Genomic DNA, 27,523 nt, shown 5'->3' on the forward strand with positions numbered 1-27,523 from the left:
CTGAAGCCGGTGACACCCTTTTGTTTGACTGCTGGCTTTTACTCAGCTAAAACAGTTTTGTAGGTTCCCTTGAAGCCTACATGAGAGAGACGTGACATCTGATGACTTAATGGCAGTCACCTCCCACACAAGGAGGAGGCTCCTGACTGAGAGCGGCTGCTGCTATGAAATGCGTCTAGCTTAAAGGTGCTATACTCGCCAAACTCTAAAACTAGAGCCATTTTTAGACTGACATTAGTGAAGATTTGTTCAACAGTAAAACGCCTTTTCTCACTTGAATATATCCATTGTATTGGCATGACGTGGGACGGCTTCAGAAATAGGTTTTTTACTAAAAAACAGTTCAAAGTTTGCCGCATGATTATCTGTCCAGGTAGCTTACTTTGCAACAAGAACACCATTTTTCTGCTGTTTCTCTGGTGATTGCAGTGATGAAAGATTACCACCATGATAGCAATCGGCGTTCTAAAATCTGGTCTCATAATAATATAAACCGCTGTGCAGTGTTCTGTTGTCTGATAACACTTCAAACTCATGACTGTAATTCTCAAACACTCCAACCTTTTCTGAATTGTATTTTTTTTGTATTTTTAACACGCTCCCATCAACGCAGCTCCTTGTGTGCTGTTATGCTGAGTTGCTTTTGAATTGAATGAATGAAGTATTGAAGTGGACGTGTTACAAAACAAAAAGCATTTCAACCAGCAATATCCACATGAAAGATTTCCATTCCTTTTTTTTTTTTTATTACCATCATGGCCAGGGAAGATGTGCAAACAAAGTTTTTTTAATGCAAAACCACAGAGGCGAGGGAAGTTAAAGCTGTACTGTTCTTTGTGTGCAACTGTACGTTTATTTAGGTTTAAATTTCTATTTCTCTCTATCTGTGCTTATGCTCTGGTTAGGTATAGGCACAATAAACACTTGATTAGGGTGAGGAATACATCATGATTCGGCTTAAAATACATGTTTCGTTGCCAAAACACCGCTGCAGATGGCCCAACTTCCCATCAAAAATATTGTGTTTTTGTCGCCACAGACACAGCTGGAAATTATCCTGAATTCACCTTGAAAATATTCAGTGGTGTCATGCTTACAAATGTTGAAAGGCCGTGGTCCCTCGTCAAAAAATATCCATTAGTTTCACAAGCGGAGACTGTGGTCACCCGTTTGGCAGCCTCGTCGCCTATAGTGAATGGCTAATACAGACTAAAAGCCTGCTCCCACTTTTGCACAACCCTCCACAACAACTTCGATGACTCTCTGTAATTCAACATCAGTCCAATAGCCGCTTATTACCAAACAGGGTCACACAAAAATTATGCATATAAGCTTGAAGTTGTCGTAGTCATGTGATTACGTTTGCATGTCTAAAGATAGCAAATCGTTTAGCAGCCCGCACAGACTGCATTATTCATTACGCACCATTACTACCAACATGATGGACAGACTGAACAAGGTCATTGTGTAAAATGGTGGAATCAACAGATTCAAAAGTCTTCTCCACTTTGAAGAGCTTGAATGTACTCAGCAAATGTCACAACACTCAACCCGCTACATTATTCAATATATTGCATCTATTAGTTAACAGTGGATGAGGTATGCAGACACACATTCATTCAAATAAAAGCTGTTTCACTAGCACCTATGCCAAAGAGGTTTATATTGTTTCTGACTCCTGAGTTCAAACTGTATGTGCATTATAATGTCTTTCTCTGACTCCTTTTAAAAACTCTTAAGCAAATATATAATGTATTAATTAGGTCTACAGGTAGCAAGAGAGGAAATATGGCGTAGCGACTGAAGTGGAAAGAAACAAGAATTTCCCCAGGAAATTGTTCAACCATTTATTATATTTTTTTTTTAACCTTTATTTGACGAGGAAAGTCATTATCAAAAAGCCTTATCTACATTGGCGGCGCTCAGCCTTGGAGGCAAATCACCCAGATCTTGACATATCTATGTCTTGTGATTAATTTAGTCAGTAGATGATGGCCTAAACAACAACCACACTGATTAAATGTCTGGCATTTGTTGTGAGAGATAGCAACTTCACTGTTTTTCCCTAAAAGTTTCATGTTTTATTTTATAGAAATGTATTAATGTATGATGTTAGTGGAGGTGATGTTTGCTTCAGGCAAGTGTCAGGCCCACCTCTGCTGTGGGAAATGCTAGACATCTTCCGGAAATCATAAATGCTTCAGTAAATTCCATGACAGTCGGCCCATTAGATTTTCATATTTATTCATATTCAAAGAGGAAAGATCCAAGGTCACCAATTCATACAGATTTACCTAATCAGGCATGGCTCAGGAGGAGATCTGAACTGAAAGTGGCGCTAGATAAAAGGTCAACGTTTCAACAAAATTGTAATATTCAGTTCCATAATTCTTTAAAATCCTGTCAGAAAATGATGGACTATTGACAAGTTCGATTAATGGATTGAGCACATGACTAACTACCATTGGCATCCTTAGACCCTGCTGGTAGCAGGCTGCATGAAAAAGTCATAATACATGGAAGTCAAACTCTGAATACCACTGTGCAAGTGGTAGGTCAAGATAGGGCTTGTACACTATGTTTGTACGTTTTACACAGGTGCCCTCGAGGGCTAGATATCCATACATAACATGTCATACAAGGACAACAGCACATTACCTACTGTTCAGGGCAGAGAGACGAGCTGAAGTAGCTGCACACATCACTGAGTATACATGAAACACGCAGTCATGTGATTTATTTAAATCTCACCACCTCTGGGGAAGTTGAAGGCACTCCTTCACGTGCTCCTGCTTGTAGTGTAAAATGTTCTTTCAACAGTTTCCACCATGCTGATTTGTGTATTCTTTAACCCGGCAGTAACCACGTTTTTGTTATTATCATTTAATTTGCTCTTTTATGGTCTCTTAAACTGTTCCAGAGAGAACAGAAAGTCATTAAAGTATTGTTTAAACACACTAAACCCTGCTGAAGAAGTCCTTTCCAAAATGCAGTTAAAACCATTCAGAACAACTTGTTGTCAGTGTTCATTTTTACAACAATCCTTTAAGCTAATAGTGTTGTTCCCCAAACTTATAGTATTGGATTCAGAGGATTTTCCAGATGAATCTAAAAAGGTTTTTTCTGAAAGTGCCAGTGGTGTATGACTCTGCTCCAAAATATGCTCTAATGATAGTGGAGTTCTGTTTAAACTGGTGTGTTTTCATTTTTTGGGCGCTTTTTCGTTTGTGCACTATGAAAAATACTGTATGCATTAATTTTTTAACAAGAAAAGCCCTTGACAAAATGTCTAATGTAAATTTTGTGTTTAAATTAACATTGTTATCATACAAATGTGGTCTCACAGACTGCTATTTATTGCATTGCCTCTTTTCCCATCTGTGTGTTGCCAAACATGCTATTTTGAATTTCCCTGTGCCTCTCTATGTCTCTCCCTGCTTCAATAACAGGGGCCCATGCAAAAAAACAGGGCGAGGATTTATCGGATAACGACGGTGATGAAGATGAAGGTATTTTCCATGGTGAACAAAGATGGTGCATGAGTTTTTTGTTTTTTTTTCTGAATATGTCACTGTTTTCTAAACATTTATGGTTTTTGTTTGATTTATTTTTCTTTCTAATTACAAATGCAATCATCAAGCACCCCTGTGACATTACAATGTGTGGAAAAACATTGTCTTCGATAAAATATAAGAGTGTGTGTGTGAGCGAATGGGAGGTCTCCTCTTCCCCAGCATCTGAATTCAGCAGATGAGTGGAGTGTTTGGCTTCAGAGTCAGATGGGATCTAGTAGCTGTCTAGATAACCAAGCCTTGGTTGAGTCATTTTAATATCTCACATAGTGACTGAAGCGACTGTTATTACACAGGCAGAGGCAGTGGTGAGAGCCCCTTCTGAAGGTGTGGCCAGCAGTTGTATTTGTGGCGATAATGGCAGAGGGAAAGTGAAGCAGCAGTGTAATATCAGCCCGTTCACCAGGTCTGCCAGCAGATTTAGATGAGGAGCGGCAGTTCACGAGTGCTGCTGGAGAGGATTAGAGGCGAGAGGTGTAGAAGATGGGAAGTTGCTGCTCAGCAATCGCATTGTTCACTTTCCATATTTATCTTGGGATATTCCTGGCTCAGGGTGGATCTCTGCCGAGATTAGAGTGAGAGACGATGCTTGTGCTGCAACAGAAACGGCTTAAGTCTCTGAATCTAAATCAAACCCTTGATATGGCCCCGCCCTTGTCTTTCTTCTGCCACAGTAAGGCAGGTGATGCAAGCACGATGTTGGGTATCAAGGTTGAGCCCTTGATTTATGCCCTGTTTGTTTGTTTGGGACAGATTGGATTTCTGCGCATTATGTGTGTATTTAATGAACAAGATTGATCTGAATGCCTGCAACGAAGCTGTTGGGGGCCTTAGCACATGTTTACGGCATATGGACCTTCTATTTGGCAGAAGAACTCAGACGTCACAGCAAGTTGTCATATCCGTCTTGAATGTTGGCATTCAGTGCTTTTCTGGGGGTCCTGCATTAACCTGCTGAGGATGCCTGGCCAGGGATCTTTCCAGATGTTTAAGGGTTTGTACTTGTACTCCTTCCTCTTTGCCAGTGGGCTCTCCTTTCAAAAAGAAGCCTCATTCTGGCCTTGATCACAGAACAGGAAGTGTTGCCATGGCACCACTTTGACACACAGGTGTTTCTCATTCAAGCCCACGGCAAGCTGTTGCAACTGAAGCCAAATTGCCTTCAGTTTACGGCTCGACTGTGCCTGCGCGTGTGTGTATGTTTGTCTTCCCCTCAAGCAAGCCCACATGCGTCAGTCAGTGTATGTAGCCCTAAGTCCGTTCAAAATCGCTGACAAGTGCCGATCCCTTTGTCTGGCAAGTCTTTGCATGCGTACACAGTGGCTTGGTCTCCAAGCTGCTGTGCTAGACTAGCCTCACTGAAAATGTGACAAGTCTTTTCTTTACTGAGCGCAACTAATGCTATTTGCGGAGCATCACCGTAGAAGCACAATGCGGTCCCCGCAGTATCTCTGCCACTGCACTGTAACTAATGCATGTGTGACAGAGCGGCCCATCAATCCCTAAATATGATCCAGAAGATTTTCATTGTTCTGGTGGATGTGTCTGTTTTGAAGTGTAATAGCCCCGACATATGACACCAGTGTTCAGAGACACTCAGAGACACTGTTACCTCTGTGATAAAAAGGCTTCAGTCCTCACTGAAGGATGGTTAAAAAGTCCTTGTAAGCTGTCTTACATGCTCCTGCTCTCGCAAGTAGCTGCACTGTTATTGCCAGTAATAGCAATCTCCTTGTCTACAGAAAATGTACTGCATGCATTATCGCTGAAAATCAAACATTTGTATGCAAGTTAAAGGGCAACTAGAATCAGAACACGAGCAGAACTCCCACTGTCTCTTTAGCCGATGCACCTCTTATCCACATATTCTCATTCAGTCCAGAGAGCTGCTGTCTTTCCCGGTCCCTCTGTCTAACCCCCTCCATCTCTCAGTCTGTTCATCCCAACATTACCATGCTGTCTCAGTTGGCAGTCTGTCTGTCGTGGGCTCATTCCCTCCCCCCTCTTCGCCATATTTGAGCCGCCCTCCTGCCTGTTATAACCCTCCAGACACGCTCTTAAATTCTAATTCGAATAAGTTTTATTGGAACAATAAAGGATTTCTCACATTGCCAAAGAAATGTAAGCAACATATGTAATAAAACTGGAATATATAAATGTGTAATATAAAGGCTGCGGAACAGCCAATAAAAAAATTCAACTACGACGAGGAGATAAGCTAAATTAAATATGTAGCGAGGAATATAATGACCATTTTTTACACCATATATCTCTTTCTGTCTGCTTAGCCTTCTGCCTGTGTCCGTCACTTTGTGTGTCTGCCTGTCCGTCTGAGCAATAGTCAACCCCCTGGCACCCCACAGACTGCATTCAAATTCTGCGCAACGCTCCCTCCAGTAACATGAGGGTGCGGGCCAAGTTGTTGTGATTTACATCGGCCCACAATCAGGACTCAATTTTACAGAGGCTGTTACTGCACTGTAAAAACTGAGCTTTCAATCACCTACCTGCTGTTGTTAGATAAAGGTGGGCATGTAAATAGAGGAAGTGAGGCTGTGTAGGAGCTAAATCTCCCAGGTGGAACATGGCAGCGGCGTCGAGGTACTGTGCCCAATGTTGGGCAGAGAGCAGCAGCCGTCCCCACTCCACCCCCAGAGTGTCTCGCACCACTGCCGCCTCGGCCCTCTCCCACTGATGAAAAATACATGTGTGCGTCTGTCATTTGGCACTTTGAGGCTCTAGCTCTAATCAGGAGGAATGCTTCAACCCGGTGCGAGTGTGCACACGCTCAAACACCCACACCCATCAATCAGTGAAGCATGCACACATGCACGCACTCGTACACATACTCAATGCTCGCTTCCAAGCTCTAGAAGCAAAGACGACAACAAACACACACACACACACATACCCCCACCCCTAGAGAAGCTCTCCATCGTTGCTGTGCCAGGGAGCAGAGCTGAGCTCCACCTGCCTGGGTATTACCATTAATTCCATTGCACAGGCCTGACTGGATCCCCATCCGGCAAAGCCCTCAGCTCAGCTCAGGCAGGCTGGAGACTGGTGAATTGACAGTGGGGGCAGTTCACACACCATTCTCTCCATTCTGCCACTATCCTATTCTCTCTGATGTGGCGGGGATGAGGAATCATGCCCCTTGAAGCCCATTTATGCAGAGATATTTGGAATGCTGCAGCTCAGCTTCCTTCCAAGATAAGCATTGCTGCTAATGGCTTATCCGCAAGGGCATCATTTGAGCCATTTCAAAGGATGGAAGAGCCAGGCCGTTCCTGTCATCTCTCTGTATTTTTTTCCTTTGTCCTTTACTCCTGAGTGGCACAAAATAATTGGCAAGTCAAAAACATGTAAAGACGCACTGCTTTTGAAAAATAATTGAAAAAGAGTGGAAATAGGTTTTTCTGTTGTCAACACTTGAGCCAGTTTGTACAGTATAATGTCAGCTTTTGTGGCTCGCGCCGAAGAAAGCAAGGACCAAAGGGTTAGCCTTGGTACACCCCGGAAGCAAACGGCTATCTGTGAGTCTTAGGGATGACAGCACCTCTGTCGCTTCCTCCTCTCGTCTAGATCCAGGGCCGACTGGAGGGGGCTTTGGCTAATAGCCTTGTAGGCTTCTCACCGTGTCATCCCTTTTATTTTACTCAGCCCCACAGTCTCTCTTTATTCTCTGTCCTTATACACTCTGCTCTCCGCCCTGTTGCCAACATCATATTTAACACACAAACACATTGGTCAGCTAGCAAAAAGTCACCTTCACACAAAGGTCATTCCTCCCATTACATTTACTGTAGCGATGTCAAGATTCATAGTCCGAGGCGCACACCCTCACACACACATCTCCTTTTCATATATCCAGCGCCGTTCTCAGCATTCCTTTATATACATAAGACATACCTCACTTACCCCAGCAAATGTCAAGTGTTGTGGAGAGCACGGTGGAGTCTGACACACTCCGGCTATAAGGTGCTCTTTTCCTGCACGTCCCATCACTCCTGATGATGTGCAGCCTCCGTAAGTCCACAGGCTTAAAATAGCAACGGCTATGCAACAGCTATTTTTTTTCTCTCCGTGGTCTTCCTTCCACTGTCGTCTGTGAGTCCAAAATAGAAAATTAGTTACCATGTGTTCCTTCATTTCAGCCCTATTTCCCCTCCGAGGCCGAGTCTCATACAGTGCTGCTTCATTTCATTCAGCATAAAGGGAATATTAAGTGGACATTCACTGACATTCAGAATACTGTCAGCGACTCGTACAACGGCACACGCTGCTATATAATTCGGTGTAATTACACTGGCTGTTTTGCGAGGAGCTCCCCTGTTAAACTACATGCAGTCCCCTAAATGTGAACATGGCCAGTAATGGACTTGTCATGAGTGAAGCGTGAAGCTTGGCCTGACAAGAGCTCTACAGTAGGGTGGATGTCATGTTCTGCCACATCAGGACATTGTCACCCGTCCTCACCCCCCACCACCACCCCCCCCCCCCCCCGTCCTCAGACCTCACTGATAGCCGCTGACAGCCACCATGTTTCACCAAGTGTTGACACAGTGAATGCCACGACACTTATCTCCGCTCGCCTTTGTCCTGTCCCACTCCGGACTGTCAAGGCCACTTCTGGGGGGCGCTTAATGTCAGATATATGACGGACTGTTTTCAATGGACTGAGAGGCAAAGGACAAAACGGTGGAGATGGAGGTACCTGGGGGGGAGGGGTGTTAGATAGAAGAAGAAGGAATGAGTTCTCCCAGCCCTCCTGGTGGGTTTCACTTGCAGCAGCAACACCTTTTAGAGGCTCAACTCAGGCCCGAGGTTTTGCCTCCCACTGACTCTCCAATCAGTGCCTCTGTGATGCACCTATGAAAGGTTGTGCTAAAATCCAAACCCTGTGATGTGTCCGGACGCGTGTCTGCCACTACTTCCATTTAGCCGAAGTGAAGTGAAGTGAACAGAAGAGTTTATTTATTCATTCATTGGCAGTATTTAATTTATTTTCTCTGCTGTGATGCAGTTATTTGCTACTCATATAAGTGCTGGGTATAGTAGATGCTGCATGATCCCACTTGTGCGACTGAGAGAAATATGTGAAAAAATGATGTGTTGTATAAATTATTTTTCTCTTCAGCTCACTCTTCATCGCACATCAGCTTACATCACGCATATATATTTTTTGTTCATCTCCAAAACATGATTTTATTTCTTCTTTCTTTAAAATGTTCAACTCGTTGTGCATGGAGTTGTTATTGCAAATGTCTGTGCATTAATGAACCTATCTCTGTTTCCTCTCTCGCACAGAGCTACTGTGCTAAATTTTGATGCCATGACTATGTGTGTTGATGTGTTGGTGTGTTTGCCTCGGAGAAATAGTGAATCAGCGCGCAGCTTTTTTCGAGGTAGCCACTTAGTCACCTGTTTCGCCCGATTAGGCCGGTAAAGCTCTGATCTGATTGGTTAAGAAGAGCTGCTCACCTCTTAACCTCCACGTCGCGCCGTGCTGCGGCCCTTGCTGGGACGTGTCTGCACAGGATTATTATTTCTCACGTCCAATTGGAATCTGTTGCATTTTTCCTCTGACACAAATCACAGTGTCAGTGAGAACTGTATATCACATCTGTGTGACACCTCCCACGTCAGATCAAGTCAATGAATAGATTAGAACAAGTGGAGCTTCAATGTCTTGTATCGCTCTCCCAAGGGGATTTTAACTGTTGTCATGGATACCCGATGTGAATCAACAAAAGAGGTGACTGATAACACTGACATGACTAATCTCTTTTTCTTATTTCTGCCCCCTGTTCCTTCTTCCTCTTTGCCATTTCTCTTCGTATCTGTGGCCCATTTGTTTGAGTAGCTTGTGTAGGATATCGTTTTGCTGTTATTCTCCCTCTCCCCCTCCTCCCCCCCCTTCTCCCTCTCTGACTGTACCTCTCATGCTTTCTCACCCCATGCATCCCCTCCTCCTCTTGTCTAAGATAAGTGTGTGCATAGAGAAGTGTCAGCTATAAATCACATTTCACTGTGTAGCCTTCTCAGATACCAGCAAGATAAAGAAGGCCATAAATAAGGCCACATCATATACAAGTTATTGCTTTGCTTTTAAACCTAACGGGGCCATGAATAACCAAGGGAATAATGCAGAAAAAAGGAAAACCCTGTGAATCAAGGCCTGAGCTCTGCTATAGGGGTTGCGTAAAAACTGTGTCCCTACAAAATGCATTTAAGTAGTTGTCCTCGGTGTTGAGCATGCTAATGTGATGGGGTGCGTAACGACGAGCGGTGCCTGCAGATGGAAGCAGATTGGGCCGTGCAGGATGTGGTCTGCGATTAGCTGTTCTTGAGGATTTTGAATTTTGGCTCCCTGTCACCATAGCAACCAGAATACAATACCACCCTTTAGAGTCCATTGCTTCCCCTTTTATTTTCCTTTTTTCTTCCTTATTTATGTTTTTATTCTTGTCTTTCCTTTGTTATTTTCCTCTTATTTTCTTCTCTTGTTTTTCTATCCTCCTTCCTTCCGGTCCGTCTTTGTGTCTCACTCTCTCTCTCTCTCCCTCTGTCTTTCTCACTCTCTCTGCCCCCCCACCCCCTCTCATTCTCACCACTCTGAGGGCTTAAGGGGGAAGAGGAAAAAAAAGGAGAGAGGCAGGGAGTTGGACAGAGATGGAGGGAAGGGCGGGAGAGAAACAGGGAGAGACAGGGGAGAGTCTGTGAGTGAAAGCGATACAAAGTGAGGGAGGGGAAGGCGAGAAGCTACACAGCATGCGGGGGGGAGCAGGAGTGAAAATGAGAGAGAGTTTCTTGTCTTGTCTCCCAGCTCTAGCTAGCCAGCCAGTAATTCAGTCTATTCCTCAGACAGAGGCTTCTTTTTTCTTCCCTCTACCTCTGGATGTGCTTTATCTGGCTGGAGTGTTGCTCCAGCTGGGTATCAAGCCCCGATTCGGGAATAGAATAAACAACATTTTACCAAAACTGAGGCGCAAATTTAACAGGCTGCGATGGCAAGCAGGACCGTGCAAATAAATTGTTGCACGGAGATAGGCCTGTCTGAAAAGGAGGCGCATGGTATCCTTGTTTAATTAGCCGATGCGTTTTCCCTATCACTGTCAAACCAGATTAGCCTTCTCCCTGGTTAGGAGATGTGTCAGAGTACCTCTCTCTTTATTCTCCCTAATGGCTTCCTGAGTGTCTATATTGGGAAGTGCATCTGCCTCCTGGAAGGCAACACAAAACCATACACAAACCTAACAGGTTAGGCATATGAGATAAATATCTTACTGTTTATGGTAAAAGACCATCTACTGTAATAATGAGTGGACATTCATTTGTGCGGATATGATAGAATATAGCCTCAGCAGACTCAGTATCCTTACAGCTGGTATCTGAGAGGTGACTGTCAGCTTGTCTGTTTGTGGCCACCATGTGCTGTATCTGACCCTTGATCGGACTGGGTTGGACGACAATGTGAATGTGTTAATGATGGCCGCTCTTGCAGACATACGAGATACTGGGGCCAAGCCTGTGATGGTCTACATCCACGGAGGATCCTACATGGAGGGGACGGGCAACATGATCGATGGGAGCGTCCTGGCCAGCTACGGAAATGTCATCGTTATCACTCTCAACTACCGCGTCGGAGTCCTCGGTAAGCATCTTTTCCTTCCTTTCTCTCTCCCTCTCTCTTTACTTCACCCCCTACTTCAAGGACATTTTTTCTGGGCCATCTTTATAGGGCAGCTAGGTGTAGCCTAATGAGCACCGCTGATTGCCACATACACTCCAAATGAGGAAAAAAAGCAGCACTCTGTAAATACTCAGGCTGGTGCCCCATGCTTCTTGTTGATGTGGTGCTCGTGTATCAGAATCACATTAATTGAGTGTGCTGAATGTGGGTTTGTTGTTGTGACTGGGGTTTAGAATAAATTAAGAAATTATTGTAATGAGGTTGAAAAAAATGATGAGATGGGCGTGATGCTGGAGAGATAGAGCAGAAGAGAAGAGTCTGTCAATGAGAACGAGGGGTTCGCTCTCTCTGTGAGTTGTGGTTGGTTGCAGATTGACTCACACAGCTGAATCCTCTTTCAGACACTTGCGTGTGCGTGTGAGAGAGAGAGGGAACGGAGAGGCAGAGAAAGACAGAGAGAGCTCCATGGAAACAGCTGCAGCAACACAAAATGGAGTTTGTTAGCACACTACCCGAGCTTTGTACCTTTTCCATCCATCTCTCTGACACAGCTGATTTCCCTCCTCGCACATTTTTTTACATTTAGAGTGGTTGTGTACCGGCTACAAACACTTTGAATATAAAATCAAATTTCCATGTTGTTTGCATTTAGTTGAGAAGACTGCCTCAGATTTGAACCATTGGTGGCTGCTGCTATCGGATGTGGCTAGTTTTTGTTCAGGTCAACAAATACCATGCAAACACCAAAGCCAACGATTTATAGATCTGTCGCTCAGTACCTTTAGTATTACTCAGTCTATATCAGTCGGCCCCAAGCATTTTGGGGGTTAATCCTAAAAACAGGGCTACATTCATTTAAGGTTAAAGATAGGTAAGTATTGCATTTCTAGGGGACAGTTTTCAGATGCAAGTTGAAGTGGATATTTTCTAAATTGCTTGAGGCAAGTGCAAAATAATGGTAAAAGCAAAACTGTGGTGCAACACCACCACAGTAGAGTAGAGAAGAGCCCCAAATAACGGTTGGCAATCTGGCCAAAAAAACATGATCTATTTAATTGCAGCCATGATCCACAATCTAATCCACAATCCACATAATTTTTTCTAAATTTTGAAAAGCCAGGCTTTAAATAGCCTGCGACTTTCCCTATTTGCACCATTAAGACAAAATATTGTATTCAAAGCACAGGCTCCTCATCCACCACGTCGCTAGCTGTAACCCACCAGAATACAAGACACGCAGGCAGGCAGAGGTAAAACAAAAAGCAAGCCCTAATGAGCCGATGTCCAAAGTAAGAAATCCAAAATCCAATGTCCAAAATATCAATGTGCAAACAATAAAATGGCAGGCAACAAAAGGCAGGCAAAGGAAAATACAAAATTAATATGAAAACTGAGGAGAAACCAGAAAACCAAAGGGAACAACTCAGGAACACAGGGAACACACAAGGACAAGGAAACAGGCACAGGCACACAGGAGACACAAGAGACACAGGACTGATGCGAGGACGAGAACAGTCGAACCAACAAAGAGTGAGTGAACAACACAGGCTTAAATACAAACTAAACTAACGAGGGGATGAGCTGCGGGTGGAGAGACACTGGGAACAGGACAGTGCTAATGAGGCTGATGTGAAACAGGTTTCGGGGAGTCAGGCGCACAGGAACACAGGAGGGAAACAGAACACTGGGAACACCAGTTAGCAAGAAGTAGAAGGTGACAAGACACAAGAGGATACAACTACAAAATAAAACAGGAAATCAACAAACCAAAAAACCCAAACCATGACAATTATTTACAAAACGTCTCCAAATAAAGAGCCACGCGAAGTAATCCGTCTAACCGGCATAGCCATCTAGTTGGCTTCATCGCTCTATTGGTATGTTAATATAGTGCAGATCTGTCAATGAGGCAATGTAAAGTTTGAAAACACAAGTATGAGGTCATTTAATACCACAATCTCTTCTGTTTGCCAGAAAAATAGATTGTGGGCGCCTTCTCAATAAAATCGCCAGACCGCCCACTCTTAATCATAAATTCAGCAAATTGACTCTGTGCTTTTTTCAAAAGTGACACCGTTTCGCTTCAGTAGACATTTGTTGTGCTAGTAGCTAATATTGCAGCCGGAGGACTGTGAATGCTGCATCGACTCAAACAGCCTGCATCTCATAACTAGATGTGACTTTGTTTTAACTTGTTTTAAAAAGGCAAAAAGTTTGGGGACCACTGAGCTACAGTACATCCAGCTGTGGTTGCACATGCTTGTTAGTGTTATGTTAAGTTTGGACTTGTTGTGGCATTTGTTGACAGCAAGAAAAATATAGAATATCACCAGCCTTACAGAAGCCATCTGCCTCACCTTGCTCTTCTGAGACCTCCACATTTCAAGAGCAGGAGGGCGAGTGAGGAGCAGCGGCGCTTTATCCTCCAGGATATTGAGATGACTGGTGTGGTTGAATCACGCTGGCACAACTACATTCATCCCGAGACTCTCTCTTTGATGGAGATGAGAGCGCTACAGCCTATCGATTTTGTCATCAGGATCGCTCGCCTTGAATGCGCTGTGTTTTTGCCTCTGTCATTTTTGTGGAGTATCATTTTGAGCGTTGTAATCAGCCTTTAGGGTGGTAAGGTAGCCGGAGTACTGGCTGAGCATGTGCCTCCTGCTCCTGCTGCTGGTTTAAAGCTGAGCACGTAAGCTTAATACAGATTCATGATCATATTTCTTTCATGGCACTTCAATTATGAGTCAGATGTTTCCTCTCTCGCTGCCACATTTCGCTAAATGTCATTCTACATGCATGCACACACACCTTTCAACGCCACATACGAGTACTATGAGCATGTGCACGCTGAGACTCGAGCAAGAACAGCCTACACATACAGATGCGGTTTGCCCACATACGCATACGCTCTCTCTTAAAAACACGCACACACGCGCACACACAGAGTGCACAAAGCAGCTCTCTTGGTGAGCTCCCCGGCAGCCATTCTGAGAAATGAGCAGAGAAGAAGTGATGCATGTAGTTGAGCGATAATGTCCATCGCTGTAGCATGGTCTGATAATCTCCCCATGGTACGGCTTTAAACTGTTATTACAGACACACTCATATAAACCAAATAAAACCAAGGCCAGAGAGAAATCAGACCATGATGGGCCAATTAACACTAAGCTTTCTGATGGTTTTCAGTCATAGAGTGCGAATTGCAACGCTCAGTACATGAGAAATCGTAATTACATGTCTCTATTTTAATTTTTGTTTGCATTTTTTTTTTTTTTTCATTGAAAACGGTTGTCGCTATCAGTTTCAGTGTTAATCTAGTCTAGACAGCCTTAAGTGGAGTAGATTAGCTGTTTGTGGTGGACACTATACATGAGCCGCTGCACACACAGTTGAAAGCTGTGTACTTGCAGTGCAACATCAGGTCATCTGACAGCTGGATGAGAGCAAATACTCCGCTTTCGACTCGAGTGCTGTGCAGTAGGCTCCCAATTTATTTGAATAATGAAAAAAAAAAAGAAAAATCAGTAATTTAGATTCTACGCAAGCTGAAGCGGTTTTGTGCAGAAATGCAGAATAAATAAATAAATAAATGAATATTAATGAAAAAATGAAAGCGCTTTTAATTAGGCTGCTTAAAGGGATGAGGGAATAATGGAGGCAGAGAGAATTAGACAAGATAATGAGTTTAAAGTGAAAGCAGACAAGGCAACTCAAACTCCGCTTTCTGACACTAATATAGCTCTCCCACCGTCCCTGTGCAATCTGAATGTGGCATTAATAATGCAGTAAACACCTTTGAAATACACACAACAATCTGAATATTTTACTCATCTCACAGAAATAATAGGCCTAAACTATTAGGCAACAACAACGCTCCCTAACAAATCTGTACTGAAAGCATTCTTAATGCGGAGAATGAAAAAACATTTTCAGCAGCAAATTTCGACAAATTGGACGGCGTTGAACCTTGGTAAATGTCAGTGATGAATGTTTTATTTATCTGTTGCATTAATTTCATTTTGCACACCATTTTTGTAGTAAAACTAATCCCAGCTTTTCAGCAATTCAGTCAAAAGAACAAACGCTATTGAAAGTAGATGCTCATCGTGTTTATGAAATATTGATTTAGTATTTGTTTGGTGTTTTCCAACAGACAGGCCGCAGTGGATACGGTCTATATATTTCCCCTGGTTTCATAACACGTGTGCACGGCAGCTGCACATCCTACACTGCACACACAAACTGAGAATACACTTGCAGAGAAAAGAGAAAGAGAAACATACTGAGGGGGGAGAGAGAGAGAGAGAGAGAGAGGAGAAATACTGTGGAAAGGAGAGGTAACATAGCGCAGAGTTGTACAAATTCTATTCGGGGACTCTGATGTGTCGGGTTGCTGCCACTCCTGCACCAATTAAAGAGGAGTCCACTAAGTTTCTAGTGCTGTTCTATCATCCCCCTGCAGCTCTTAGCCCCACGCTGCTGTAATGGTAATTATTGCTTCAAAGGGTCGACCGCAATTCTCCTGAGGCCCCATTTGGAAAGTTTCATATCTCTTTCACTATTTAGATGAATGAGAATTTATATCAGATATAATCTTTAATTACATATTGACCCACCGCAGTGTGATTATCAGCAGATGAGAGATGAGGGATAGAGTTTTACGCTGTCCTGTTAGGACTCGCTGTCACACTCTGCTCTGGTCAGTGAGCTGAAGAGCAGAGTTTGTTTACCAAAGAGAAACAGTGTTTGGATTTCTGCTCATTGATCTGTATGTGTGTGTGCGTGTGAGAGAGGAAGAGACATTGTGTGTGTGTCTCAAAGTGTGTGACTTATCTGCCCACGTGCATGTGTAGGGCTATGTGTGTGTCTGTGGTCCGTGCACGTGGTGCGCGTGCCTAGTTGCCGCGCCTCTCTAATGATGTGTAATGAGTCCCAGTCAGAGGGGAGTATCTTGTATCACTGCTCTTTACAAATATAATTACTCACTGGCTCTCCAGAGCATGTCAATTTCCCAGTCCATTGGGGGGGGCGACTTAATTACTAGTTTCCAAATGCATTAAAAATTAACAAAGGCCGCTTCTTGTGCCAAAACCCAAGGTGAGACTCTAAAGAGGAGAATGGTCAAGTACAGTCTGTACTTGTGGAGTTTTCACCTCTGGCAGGGTTTATTTGTGACCTTTGATGTCTATCTCTCATATCTCTCTGATCGCAGCCATTTTATGGTGCCGCTCCGGACCGTCTCCTCAGTCCGCCTTCCAAAGAATAGTTTTTAGATCCAATCAAAATAACCTCATCCTACTGTATGGGTGTACCTGAAAGCAGCGCTCTCAGCACAGAAGTGGCAGGTGACGTAGCATTGATTTGTTCTATGGCCAGAGAAACTTTGTGTCTAGTAGATGACTCTGTCCCTCTCCTCAAGTAAAGATGGTGACGGCTGGCAATTCAACCAGGGATTTTGGGAGCGGAGGATATTTGTGAACAATATTAGAGAACAACATTCAAGTTTGTGATTTTTCACTGCTGAGGCACTGCTGAGCTTTCCCACACAGACATTGTACTCTGCTGGATGTCGGTAAAGTAGTAACACAGCTCATCTCGGGTCATCTGGATACTTCCTGTTTGTGGTCCTAAACCATTTGCACTTGTCGTTTTAAGTGTCGTATATCCGGGATAAAGTCCAGATGCGATTTAATACACTTTCATTTACACTTAGCCACAAATAAACGCCTCCCCATTGGCAGGATCACAAATCTGATTGCAATCTGCCTTGGTTTTTCTGGGCCACGTTCAAATCAGGGTCAGCAGTCCTCCAGTGCAAAAGCTGCCAAAAACACCAGAAAAAGAAGAACTTGTGCACTTTAGCAGCTTAGTTAGAAAATGAATAGTTGGCAATAAAAGCTAGCAAGCTAACAACCGCTAACACAAACACTTGGACAGGACTCAACATTAGCACTAGTTACCAGCCAGAATCAGGTAAAATATGCAGGCGGCTGTTAGATTTGCTTCACTATAACAATCTATTTGAGTAAGTGGTAAAATTTTAACACTCACTAGACAGTTGTCCTGCGGACAGAAAAGTTAGTTTTGAACCCTACACATGGATGAATTGTATTCATGAACTACAAACAAGACAAAAGTTGTATTGTCTTCTCAGGCTGTCAAATAAATCAATGTTTATCACCCACACAGATCACTTCATGGTCAAACTGATAAGGATCAGATAAAAACTACAGCTTAGTGCACCTTCTGTATGACCATCAGCTTTGGATGAATTATGTAAACCTTTTGGCAAAAACACAATTTAAAAATACTCTGTTGCAAGTAAACCTTATACTACTCTGCTCCTCCTGCCTCCAGGATTTCACTGTAGTCTTGCAGGGCTTTTATCAAATGATGAGTGTGAAAAGAACTTTTTTTTTTTACTGCGAGTTCATGTGCAGGATATAATCCGTCTGGGTGCGTCTCATTTGTCACATCGGATGTCTGGGATCACAAAAATCACTCTGTGAGTTACTAGGAAATAAAATTCGACATGACAACCACCCGTGTGGCGAGGGTGAATCGACTTAAAATAAAGAGCCTCCCTCAGTAAGTGTTCCCAGTCTCAGTCATTTCGGTTATCATCTGATATATGAGCCTGGCGCCGTGCACAGGAATTCTCAAACAGTAGGTGGAAGAAAAAGCGAAGGCAGAGTGAGTTCTCTTTGTCTTCTTTTATCAGGAGGGGAGCTGAGATGGATATTTACTTGTTTTCATTGCCATTTGGATGAATTTATCCAAATTAAGCAGAGAACAAAAACATTTATTCATCCTATTAATGTCAGGGAGTGAGGGATTGAAGTAATGGTTTTCATGCTCCAGTCTGCAGCAGCTTGTTGATGCTGCTCCCCTACAAATCACTGCCAGGAAATTAACTCTTAAGCCGCTCTTGCCAGACACACTGCAACAAACGTCTGGCTCTGCAAGACAGGACAGAGACAGGGCCTATTGTTTGTCAGTGCTCTGCTTGTCACCATCCCCAAGAAGATGTTTCTTTTCTAGCTTAAAACTCCTGAAAAATATTGATTAAAACTGAAAGGAAATAATACTTTGAGTATCTTGAAATAATGGAGCAGTTTATGTCAAACAGCACTTCCACATTGAGAATCTTCCTCATGTATGATGATTTTAACATGGCTTAAACATTTGAAGGTTCCTCTTCATTACATCAGAAAAATAAGTTCTCAGTTGCAGTCAGTGGGCTTTGATTGGCAGACGGCGCAATCTCCACCACATCCAGAGAGTGTGTCATTTCAAACTGATTGAAAGAATTTAGTCAGTTGTTGAGGGAGGGGAACCAATCAAGAGTAATAGTGTTTCCACACACTCTTGGGAAAGTCCAAAATCTGGGACCTCCAACTGGTTTCCTCACAGCATGGCCCTCATGCAGTATTTTTTAAAACTAGACAGACATGAAACAAAATCCAGAGACTGAAATGTGTGTCCATTGTGTAAATGGAAATGGAACATAATAATCATTATTATGTTTTCAATAGAGTCTAATCACCTGAAACTAAGAGTTGTTTTTGTTACCTTAGAATGAGCCCTTTAAATATATGGAGAAAGCGGGTCCTCCTTCACGGATCCGCCATGTAACTACAGTAGCCCAGAAAAGACAAACCAAACGCTGACTCTAGAGAGGGCTTTTCACATTTTTCATATTTATAGTGGCCACTGTGGAGTAGGATGAGGCGAGGGGTATTCAGTTGGCTGCAATCTGCCACTAAATCCTACACTGGCCCTTTAACAGGCTAATATAGTTAAATTTATAATCCATAACGTTTCATAAAATCACACCCTGTGTTTAATACTATTTATGGTTGGTATTTCTTCAGCAAAAGCCATTCAATGTATTTACATTGCATACTTACTGCATCACATAATAGTTTTCAATGCTAGTGGTGGGGTCCGCCATTCAAATTAGCTAACCTCAGATGAGATTCACAGAAAACTATGCAAGCATGTTATTCAATTTGTTTGTACTGATGTCATCTTCACTGTTTACTGCTGACTGTCCTGCATCTGTATCATACAAAAACAAACCCAGTGTTTCCTGTAACCACCAGCTTACATTCCAGGAATCACAGCTGTGGGATGTATGTGAAGTCAGCACAGGGAATGTAAAGTCTTTGTCACAGAGGTTAGCTCTGGCAGCAATTGTTAAAAAAAAAAATGTAATTAATAATTTTTTTTTAATCAAAAATGCATCTACAAAACATGATGTTGGCTTTTTCTTCCTATTCCTATTCATATTGTCAGGTAACATTATGATGTGCATATTGGATATTTTGTGTTTACTTTCCCAAAAATAATTACCATCTGATCGTTCTGAGCTCACAACTGTAGAGAATGAATTTGTTTTCATTTGGTCTCAGTGGCTACATCTGCTAAAGAAATCACAGTTACTAAATTAGAAAGCGAAATAGGGACACAGCGATGGAGCAGAATTAATGTCTATTAGGTAACTTCCTTTTTTCACCTGTTTAAAGACTTGGGCTGATTTTATGGATATTTTGAAAAACGGTCAGCGCAACCACAATTAATTTCTCCATTTTCATGGCTTCCCATTTTGAAATTCTGCTCATGACAATTCAAATCAGCAAAGCACCAGCTTGTAGGGGAAATAGCTTCAAGACGTTATTGAGAAACTAGTCCTTTAAGTCTAACCACCTGCGATCTTCACAGCAGCATTGTATAAAGCTGTTCTACACCGAGTGAACAACAAATTTCCCCTCACTGCTGTGACTCCAGCTCAGATTGCTGATGCATTTTTAATGAGAGTTTGTCCTTCTTTTTCATCCTACAACAAATGGAAACAGGAACAAAGCTCATTATATTTCATAAGCATGACATTTCAGAAAACTGTGACATTAAGAAATCAATTTCTATGGTACAGTAGCGCTTTTCACTATTCAAAACAAGCTTTGCTGTAGCACTGCCCTGAGATGAAAACATGTTGAGATGATCGCAGTACTTTCACCAAAAACAGTAAATATGCATTAGAAAGACATCAAAGCACTAACCCAACAATTGCTTTCATCTGGTCAAGGGGTCCTCGGCGGCGTCTCATGTAAAAATGGAGCACTTCACCCAAAGACGGCAATATGAAGTGCACAGATGGAACAGCGGTTCACTGAAGGAAAATGTCAGCCTAGTGTCACTGTTTGTGGTTGAGATGCTTTATTGATGGATGTTTGACCTTTACCGTTAGTGATGGAAGATGTGTTTCTTGTGAGGATTTCATTTGCATCCTAAACATTAGTAAACATTATTCCTATTCAGTCTACGGCGCACTTAAATTAGAGGCGTGCGCACAGAGATTTTAGTGGTTCCTCAAAGACAGAAGTCTAATATTTACACAGCAGCTATCTTGCTCGCGCTGGCATGGCATGGCTGAGCAACAAGAGATGGCATTTCCATTTCCACCTCAGCACAGCCTGACCCAATACTGATTCAGGGGTAGAGCTGCAATTTCCAGGTACGCCACTCGCTGCCAAAACTTCTTTTTTTTTCATATTGTCAAGTGGTCCTTAAATTGAGTGTATTTGAGTGTGAGCCTCAAATAAAGTACCCTGTAGGTGATTCATAATGCCATGCATGCACAGTGGCAGGTGTTGCCAATGCAGTGATTAAGCTATTCTTTCACCTTTGGTTTTTGTGGCAGAGCCTATTAACGTGCACAAATAGACGTTTCAGAGTTTTGTGTGAGTCCCCGGCTGGCCTTTGCCTTTGCTTTCAGAGCCAGATGCCCTTTTAATAGCCATACTAGTAAATCCCAAAATATATTCACACCAACGGGGGCTTTTGGGTGACCCGCTATACTAAGTCGTGTTTGGACTGGTTTATGGCCCAGCAACTGCGTAATGACCTTGGTTTCTCAAGGATATAAATTGAAGGTCCCCTCAACCTTTAATGTGTCATTGCATAGTATTTCAGCTATATAATATACTCCACTCTGGAATGTGTATAATGGATGTTTTATGCTACTTTCTAGGTCAGACTACACTACATAAATACTGATCTAATATATGTGAACATATCTGTAAAGTTCCAGCCACTAATAAAGCAGTCAATGGACCAGATTGTAGAATAATGCTAAGTCACTTAAAATACCAAAATAAAGTATATTGAAGGGCACAAAATGCCACATAAAAAACAATGCAGTCTGGGTAATGGGGACTGCAAATTACTGTTTTGTTTCTTCGCTGAGATATTGACACAGAGAGTGAAAAACAATTAAATGAAAACAGTCCATACCGCTGTATGAAGCCTTTGAACAAATATCACTCTTTCAGAGGATGGCACAGGCGAGATATATTGTATACCCGAAGGTGAATATTTGTATTTCTGAGACTTTTTATAACTTAAGTCTATTCCCAACTCGTATTGGGCTACTTGTTTATGGCGCCTGATAGATCTATCTGTGGTGATTCATTGCTTGAATGCTTTGTTTTTCTTTATACTCTGCTCTAGGAGGGAGTGTGGGGTTCCTAATGGCAGCACAGCTTTTCTTCTTAGTGCATTTGTCCTTGAGGGATTTTTAACTTCACAACCAAAAAAAAACACACAGGCGCTTCTTCTTCCTCAGGGTAAAATACGTACAGGTAACAGCCTTATCGAACGGAAGCCAGCATGTACACCTTCCAGATGAGGCCAGTGTGGCACGTTTGATCATTCAGAGAAGGAGGGAAAAAAGCGTGAGAACATAAAACTCCCTTCTTTTCGGTGTTTGTAACACCTTCTCATGAGCATTGTGACAGGTAGGAAGGGGGAGGATTAGAGCGAGAGAGTACAGCAACAGGAAGGACGGAGGTGAAGATTTGTCCATCATCAGGTATGTCCTGACACAGGAATGATGTGTGTGAGGACATATATATTGGCCAGGCAGGTAGAGGTACTTGCTTCTTGCCTTGTAGAGGCATTAATCATAGCAGCGGCCAAGCCTAACCGCCAAGGTCAGCAGTCCTCGTATGTGTGGGAGGCACTCTCCACAGCTGCCACCACGAAGTGCCGCTGCAGAGGGGCTTACAGAGGCGGGAGGCCCGAGTCCGAGGGTAAGAGGAGCAGGATGTTGAATTGACAAGGTGAAAGTAGGAGGAGGGGAAGAACAGGGGTGGGGGGGGTGAGGTTGGATTAGCGACGACCCCGGGGGGTGTGGTTGGTACAGAGTGGCACTTGAGGTATAGTGAAGGAGATTGCTAAGCAAAGGTAGGTGGACATTTTGGAATAATGGATTGAAGTGGGCAGCACAGCTGGAGGGGAGGAGGGTAAAATAACACCGTGTGATGCACTGGTACAGTGGGTGGAACGGCACAATCAGAGAGAGGCAGGTTGGGAGGGACAGCGTGTGAACAGGGACTGGTTGCAATGCTTTTAATCACACCTCTCTAGTAGGAGTTTGGTATTATTAAAATAGGACAGAGGTGAGAATTATGCCCGTTCAGGGAGAATCGTGACTGCTCAGAGCTTTGAGAAAGATAAAGGTGCTGTTAGTTTAGCAGAATACAGAGCCAGATATCCAGTGCGCTGCTTATGCTTAGAGCAAAGTATCCACAGAAGGCTGACAGTAAGCAAATTGGTGGCAGTATATCCATGACAGGTTATATTACACATCAAGCCAGTGCCATCTTTCTCCTGTGAGAGCTAATTTTGTAGGGTCATATGGTTTTGAAGGTGTCGTAACCCCAAGGAGGTCTATCAAAAGAGAGAGAGGGCATTTCCCCTGAACCGCTACGAAAAAAATGCAGTAAATTTCTGCTGCGGCGTGAAACAGAGGCACAGTATATCCTTACAGTCTTTAGTGAACAGAGCCGTGGCTGCAGTCCAACTTAGTCCAACTTCATCTCCCTCACTACTTAGGAGCCTTGATTGGAATAGAATTGATCCAAGTGGGATTTTCCACCATCTCTTTTTGCCCATACAGTCTTTTCAAGCGATGAAGGAGGAGATACTCTGGAGGGAAATGTTGAGAATTAGAACACACTGGAAGGGCTTTGTTGTAGTAAGCCAGCATACAAGGAATTCTGCGGGCGCTACCTTTGCCTGACTGCCTCATGCTTATGTAACTTTGGCAGTCATTTCGGGTGACTCTGTGCCTGTTCGGAGGCATCATTATGTGAGGCTGATTAGTTGTACTTTTTGGGGGGGAAATGTGGATAAGGAGCTCTTGCACGTAAATGACAAAATAGATTATTTGTTGGCACAAAGAAGAGCCACACGGACGTTTTAATGACCTGGCATCAGCATTAGAAGCACAAAGCCACAAAAAACTGCCAAGTGAAAGATGTTAAGTTAAGTTAGAGATGGATTGTGGTTATAGATGATGCATTATGGTTAGAAACACTTCACACATTGTTAAATGATGGGTGGTTAACTGGGTAGGAGACGAGATGTGTTTGTTTTTGGGCTCATCCATCTTGAACTGCAACATTTTGCAAGAGACCTTTGCTTCTGAAAGACAATGTCCACAGAAGTTATTTTGAAAAAATAATAGATTGGTTTTGGGGCAATATGTAAATGTTGAAAACGTAGAAAAAAAATACTAAAATTATCAAGTTATGCACCACCACCGGATGTTGATAATGTGTCATCACTTCACCCAGGTCTTACTTTTAGATCAAAGCCAAGCCGAACCGAGGTGATAAAAACCCATGTCTACTGCAGAGTCAATTGACCCGGGTGTAAATGCCGAGTGTACACATTCCCATTGCACACAAAAAAAGCCAGAGCTTACCGGGTTTCAGTGGGATTTTTGCCCAGTGGAAAAGGGGTATATGTATTATATTGCAAAAGGAGCTACTGAAGTTAAAAATAATAATAATAATACTCCCCTAGTCCCCGAGCTCCCAGTCCAAGCCAATAGCTGCATGGCAAACAGAGCTAACTAGCTAATGGCAGCTACAATTAGCAGCAGTTAGCAGTAACTCTGGTGATATGCTGCCCCCTATTTGTTTGGAGTATGGATTTAGCAGGTGGCCAATTCTTACATATAACATCTTTAAGGTTAGGACTCGCTCCTTTAGAAATCATAATGTGTGAGCTATAATAGAATGGTGGCTGGTTTAGGAAGGAGTTTGCTGGAAGGAGGAAAAAGATGCACAATTAAAAATTACATAATATACCTCCCCAAAAAATAAGAAAAGAAAATGAATATGTAAATTTAGCTTCCACCATATCAGTAGTCATTCGAAAGTCATTTTTTCTTTGTACAAGTCAATTTACATAATGAGAGTTCAGTCAATTTAACATACTGTGTGTTTTCAGTGTAATGTCGCTCAACCGGACTCAAGCACCCAACACACTACACGCATCATTTTTCAAGCTAAACTTCTAATCTAAACTTCAAACAAACTTTGAATTTCCTTTTCTCCGCTCTCACAAACGCAAAGCAAGACGATGTACTGCCAAAATGGACAGGCAAAAAGTAACTGAAGTGGCCACAGAGAATAAAAAAACCCTCCTAATGAGGCAGAACTGACTGGAGCGGAGGGAGCTTGGCATTGGTGTCTCCAGGACGGAGCAACAAGGATCTGGAACAGCAAGGTATATATGGTGAGCTTGGCAGGTGAAGCAGACAGAAAGGAGCCGATCAGTCAAAGCAAACTGTTAACCATCAGTGGAGGAACCCAGTTCAGCACCCTGGACAGCGGTCGGGATATTCAGGGGTTTAACTTGTGGTGGCATAACTTCTGTTTAAATTATGATTACAGAAAGAGACACAGAAAATGTACTTGATGCATTTGAATATTTAAACTTTTAATTGTGAAATTAGTATGCATAAGAGCATTTGTTCCTAAAATTACTCAAAAAAGCTGCCAAAGTGTCCATTTTAGTACTTAGTAGAAAATCCTCGATATTGTCAGCCGCTCACATGTGCACCTGGATCTCATCCTGACCTTCCTCGGCTGCCTCATGACCAGAATCCAAAATTTCTCATCAGCGCATTGCTGAGGATTGATTTGTTTTGAGACTAATGTAAGCAAACAACAACAACAACAATAACAAGAAAGTTCTGTATCAACAGCTGCCTGAAGGGGGGAAAGGAAATTAAAGCTTTAAAAAGCAGCTTAGTGCAGATGGTTGATATCTAACAGTTCATTTGAAAGTAACATATTTACAGAGCAAGTCTGACATGATTTGCCTGTAAATAACTTGAAAATAATGAAGGCTGTCTAATTTAAATGGCATCATAACATGCAAAGGGAATCAAGTTTAATGATGGAAGGTTTTTGCACGCGCGTGGACAGAGCGCGTGCACGTGTGCGAGCGCGTGCAGGGAAAATCAAGACACATCTTCTCAAATCAGTTATTGATATTGCACACGTGTTGCACAGCTCTGCTTTTTTTTGTAGCTTGTGCCACTTAATTTGATTTGTTATGATATGTTTATCAGAGGATTAAATATGTTTGTCAAGATTCTGGCTCTCCAGCAAAAAGAACTGAAAAGGATTTTTAACCACAGATACAACGCTTGTAAACGACAGCATCTCAATAAAAGACCGTGTGATGATGAGAGATTAAATGATATTTCTTGAACCAGGTATTGAATTTTGATTAAAAATAAAAGGCACAAAGCGTTTTAGACTAGTTAAATACAGAATTCGAATTCAATTTAATGGCAGAAAAAAAGCCAGCGATGAAAAAATGATTTTATTCAGATGTAACACTGCTGGACTCGTTTTCTTTTTAAAAGTGTCCATTCTGTACTGATTTTTAAAACCAGTGGTACCAGGGTACCTAATCAACAGCAGGGCTTAATTGAGATTAGTTCATAGAACAGAAAGCAGTTTTGTGCCTCGCAGGCAAAAAGAAGTTTGAGGGATTCTTGTAAATATCATGCGGGACTGATGTGAGCGTCAGGTGCTGCCGAATGCCAGTTGTCTCATGAATAATAGCAGTGAAATGTGTTGATAAATCCTGAATGTCTTGTTGGAGTTGCGTTGCTTCAGGTGTTGGCTGACATTCTCTCTGTGGAGCTGCCAGTCAAACCGACGCCAGGCCTCTGGAGCGCTGTCTCTGTCTCTTTCCGTGATATTTTTCAATAGCACAGTCGCTGCACTCGAATATCCTGCTTCTCCTCTGCAATGTGAGTGTAATACTGAAAACCCACAACCTCACTAGCATATACTGTACCGAGATTCCTCCCCTCATATTCCGAGGTCTCGTCTGTTCCTGTTTTGTTTACACAGATATGAGCCTCGCCGTGTTTCCCCATATCAAACTGTATTAGTTTCTGTCATCACTAACACGACATAGCAGGCTAATAAAAGCATCAGTGAAGTGTGTGGCACATGGCAGCCGCTCAGGGAACGGTCGCCGCAGAGTAACAGCTCTCATCTGGATCGGGGGGATGTGGGTCCCAGTCCCATATATTGGCCAGGAGCCCATGTGAGTTGTGACCCCATGCCAATTGTCCTTTACTCTCACTGGCTGCATGCTGGCAAGTTGACCTTTATCATTAACCCTGCTGCGTGCTTGTCATTTGAAGTCTTTATTATTCACGCTTCCTTTCGGGTATATTGTATAGCGGGGAGCATGGATCAGGGATGCAGAGCTAGTTAGCACATTTACACTCAGCAATTATAGCACGTAGCTGCTGCAGAGAGAAACCTGCAAAGAATTGTTGGTAACACTTTATTAGAGTGTACACATACTGTATTAACCTTTCCCTCGCCGCTCATTAGTATGCATATTAGTAGCATGTTGTCTCTTTATTAGTCATTGTTAAGCACTTACCAGCACTTTATTCTGCATGACCATGTTCTACCACAACTAGGCTGTTAGCTAAGAGTTTTCTCTTAATAACCTCCTTATTACTGTTTTTTGTATTAAGTAACAATTCATAATTCATAATTTGTTGATGACTTACGATGATTTTAATATGCTTTTCTCAGTATGGACCTTATAAGGTGGTTGTACCAGAACAAAAGTCATTCTCCCTTAATAACATGTAATAAATATGGTCTATTCTTATGTAGCAAAACACAAACCAGTGTGAACCCAAGTGTAAACAGTGTCCAGATAACAATAAATTAAGGCTTTCTAACTCAGGATATGATCCCCTAAGTGAAGTGAGGTCTCGCTCATAACTAATTTACTCACAGAACCTGCGTAGGTCAATAAATGTCAGACTTCTCTCCTCTCCACCACCCCACCACCTCTCTGTGGGAATATATTCTGAGTTAGAAAGACTTAATTTAGTTTTATGCGGACA

The 27,523-nt window shown here is 42.6% G+C and overlaps 1 protein-coding gene across 4 annotated transcripts in view; it reads left to right on the plus strand.

Annotated features, from left to right (window-relative positions):
• The window catches only part of nlgn3a (neuroligin 3a), a 201,643-nt gene that overhangs the window by 104,811 nt on the left and 69,309 nt on the right, over positions 1 to 27,523 (plus strand). For 3 of the 4 annotated variants that reach the window (XM_084353362.1, XM_084353360.1, XM_084353361.1), the window contains 2 exons: positions 3,450 to 3,509; positions 11,080 to 11,229. In XM_084353362.1, the coding sequence (XP_084209488.1) occupies positions 3,450 to 3,509; positions 11,080 to 11,229 (210 nt within the window). The remainder of the gene's footprint in view (positions 1 to 3,449; positions 3,510 to 11,079; positions 11,230 to 27,523) is intronic. The other variant, XM_084353363.1, reaches the window with a different exon arrangement.

Source organism: Pagrus pagrus, assembly GCF_965226575.1.
Source record: "Pagrus pagrus genome assembly, chromosome: 5".
Lineage (NCBI taxonomy): Eukaryota > Metazoa > Chordata > Actinopteri > Spariformes > Sparidae > Pagrus > Pagrus pagrus.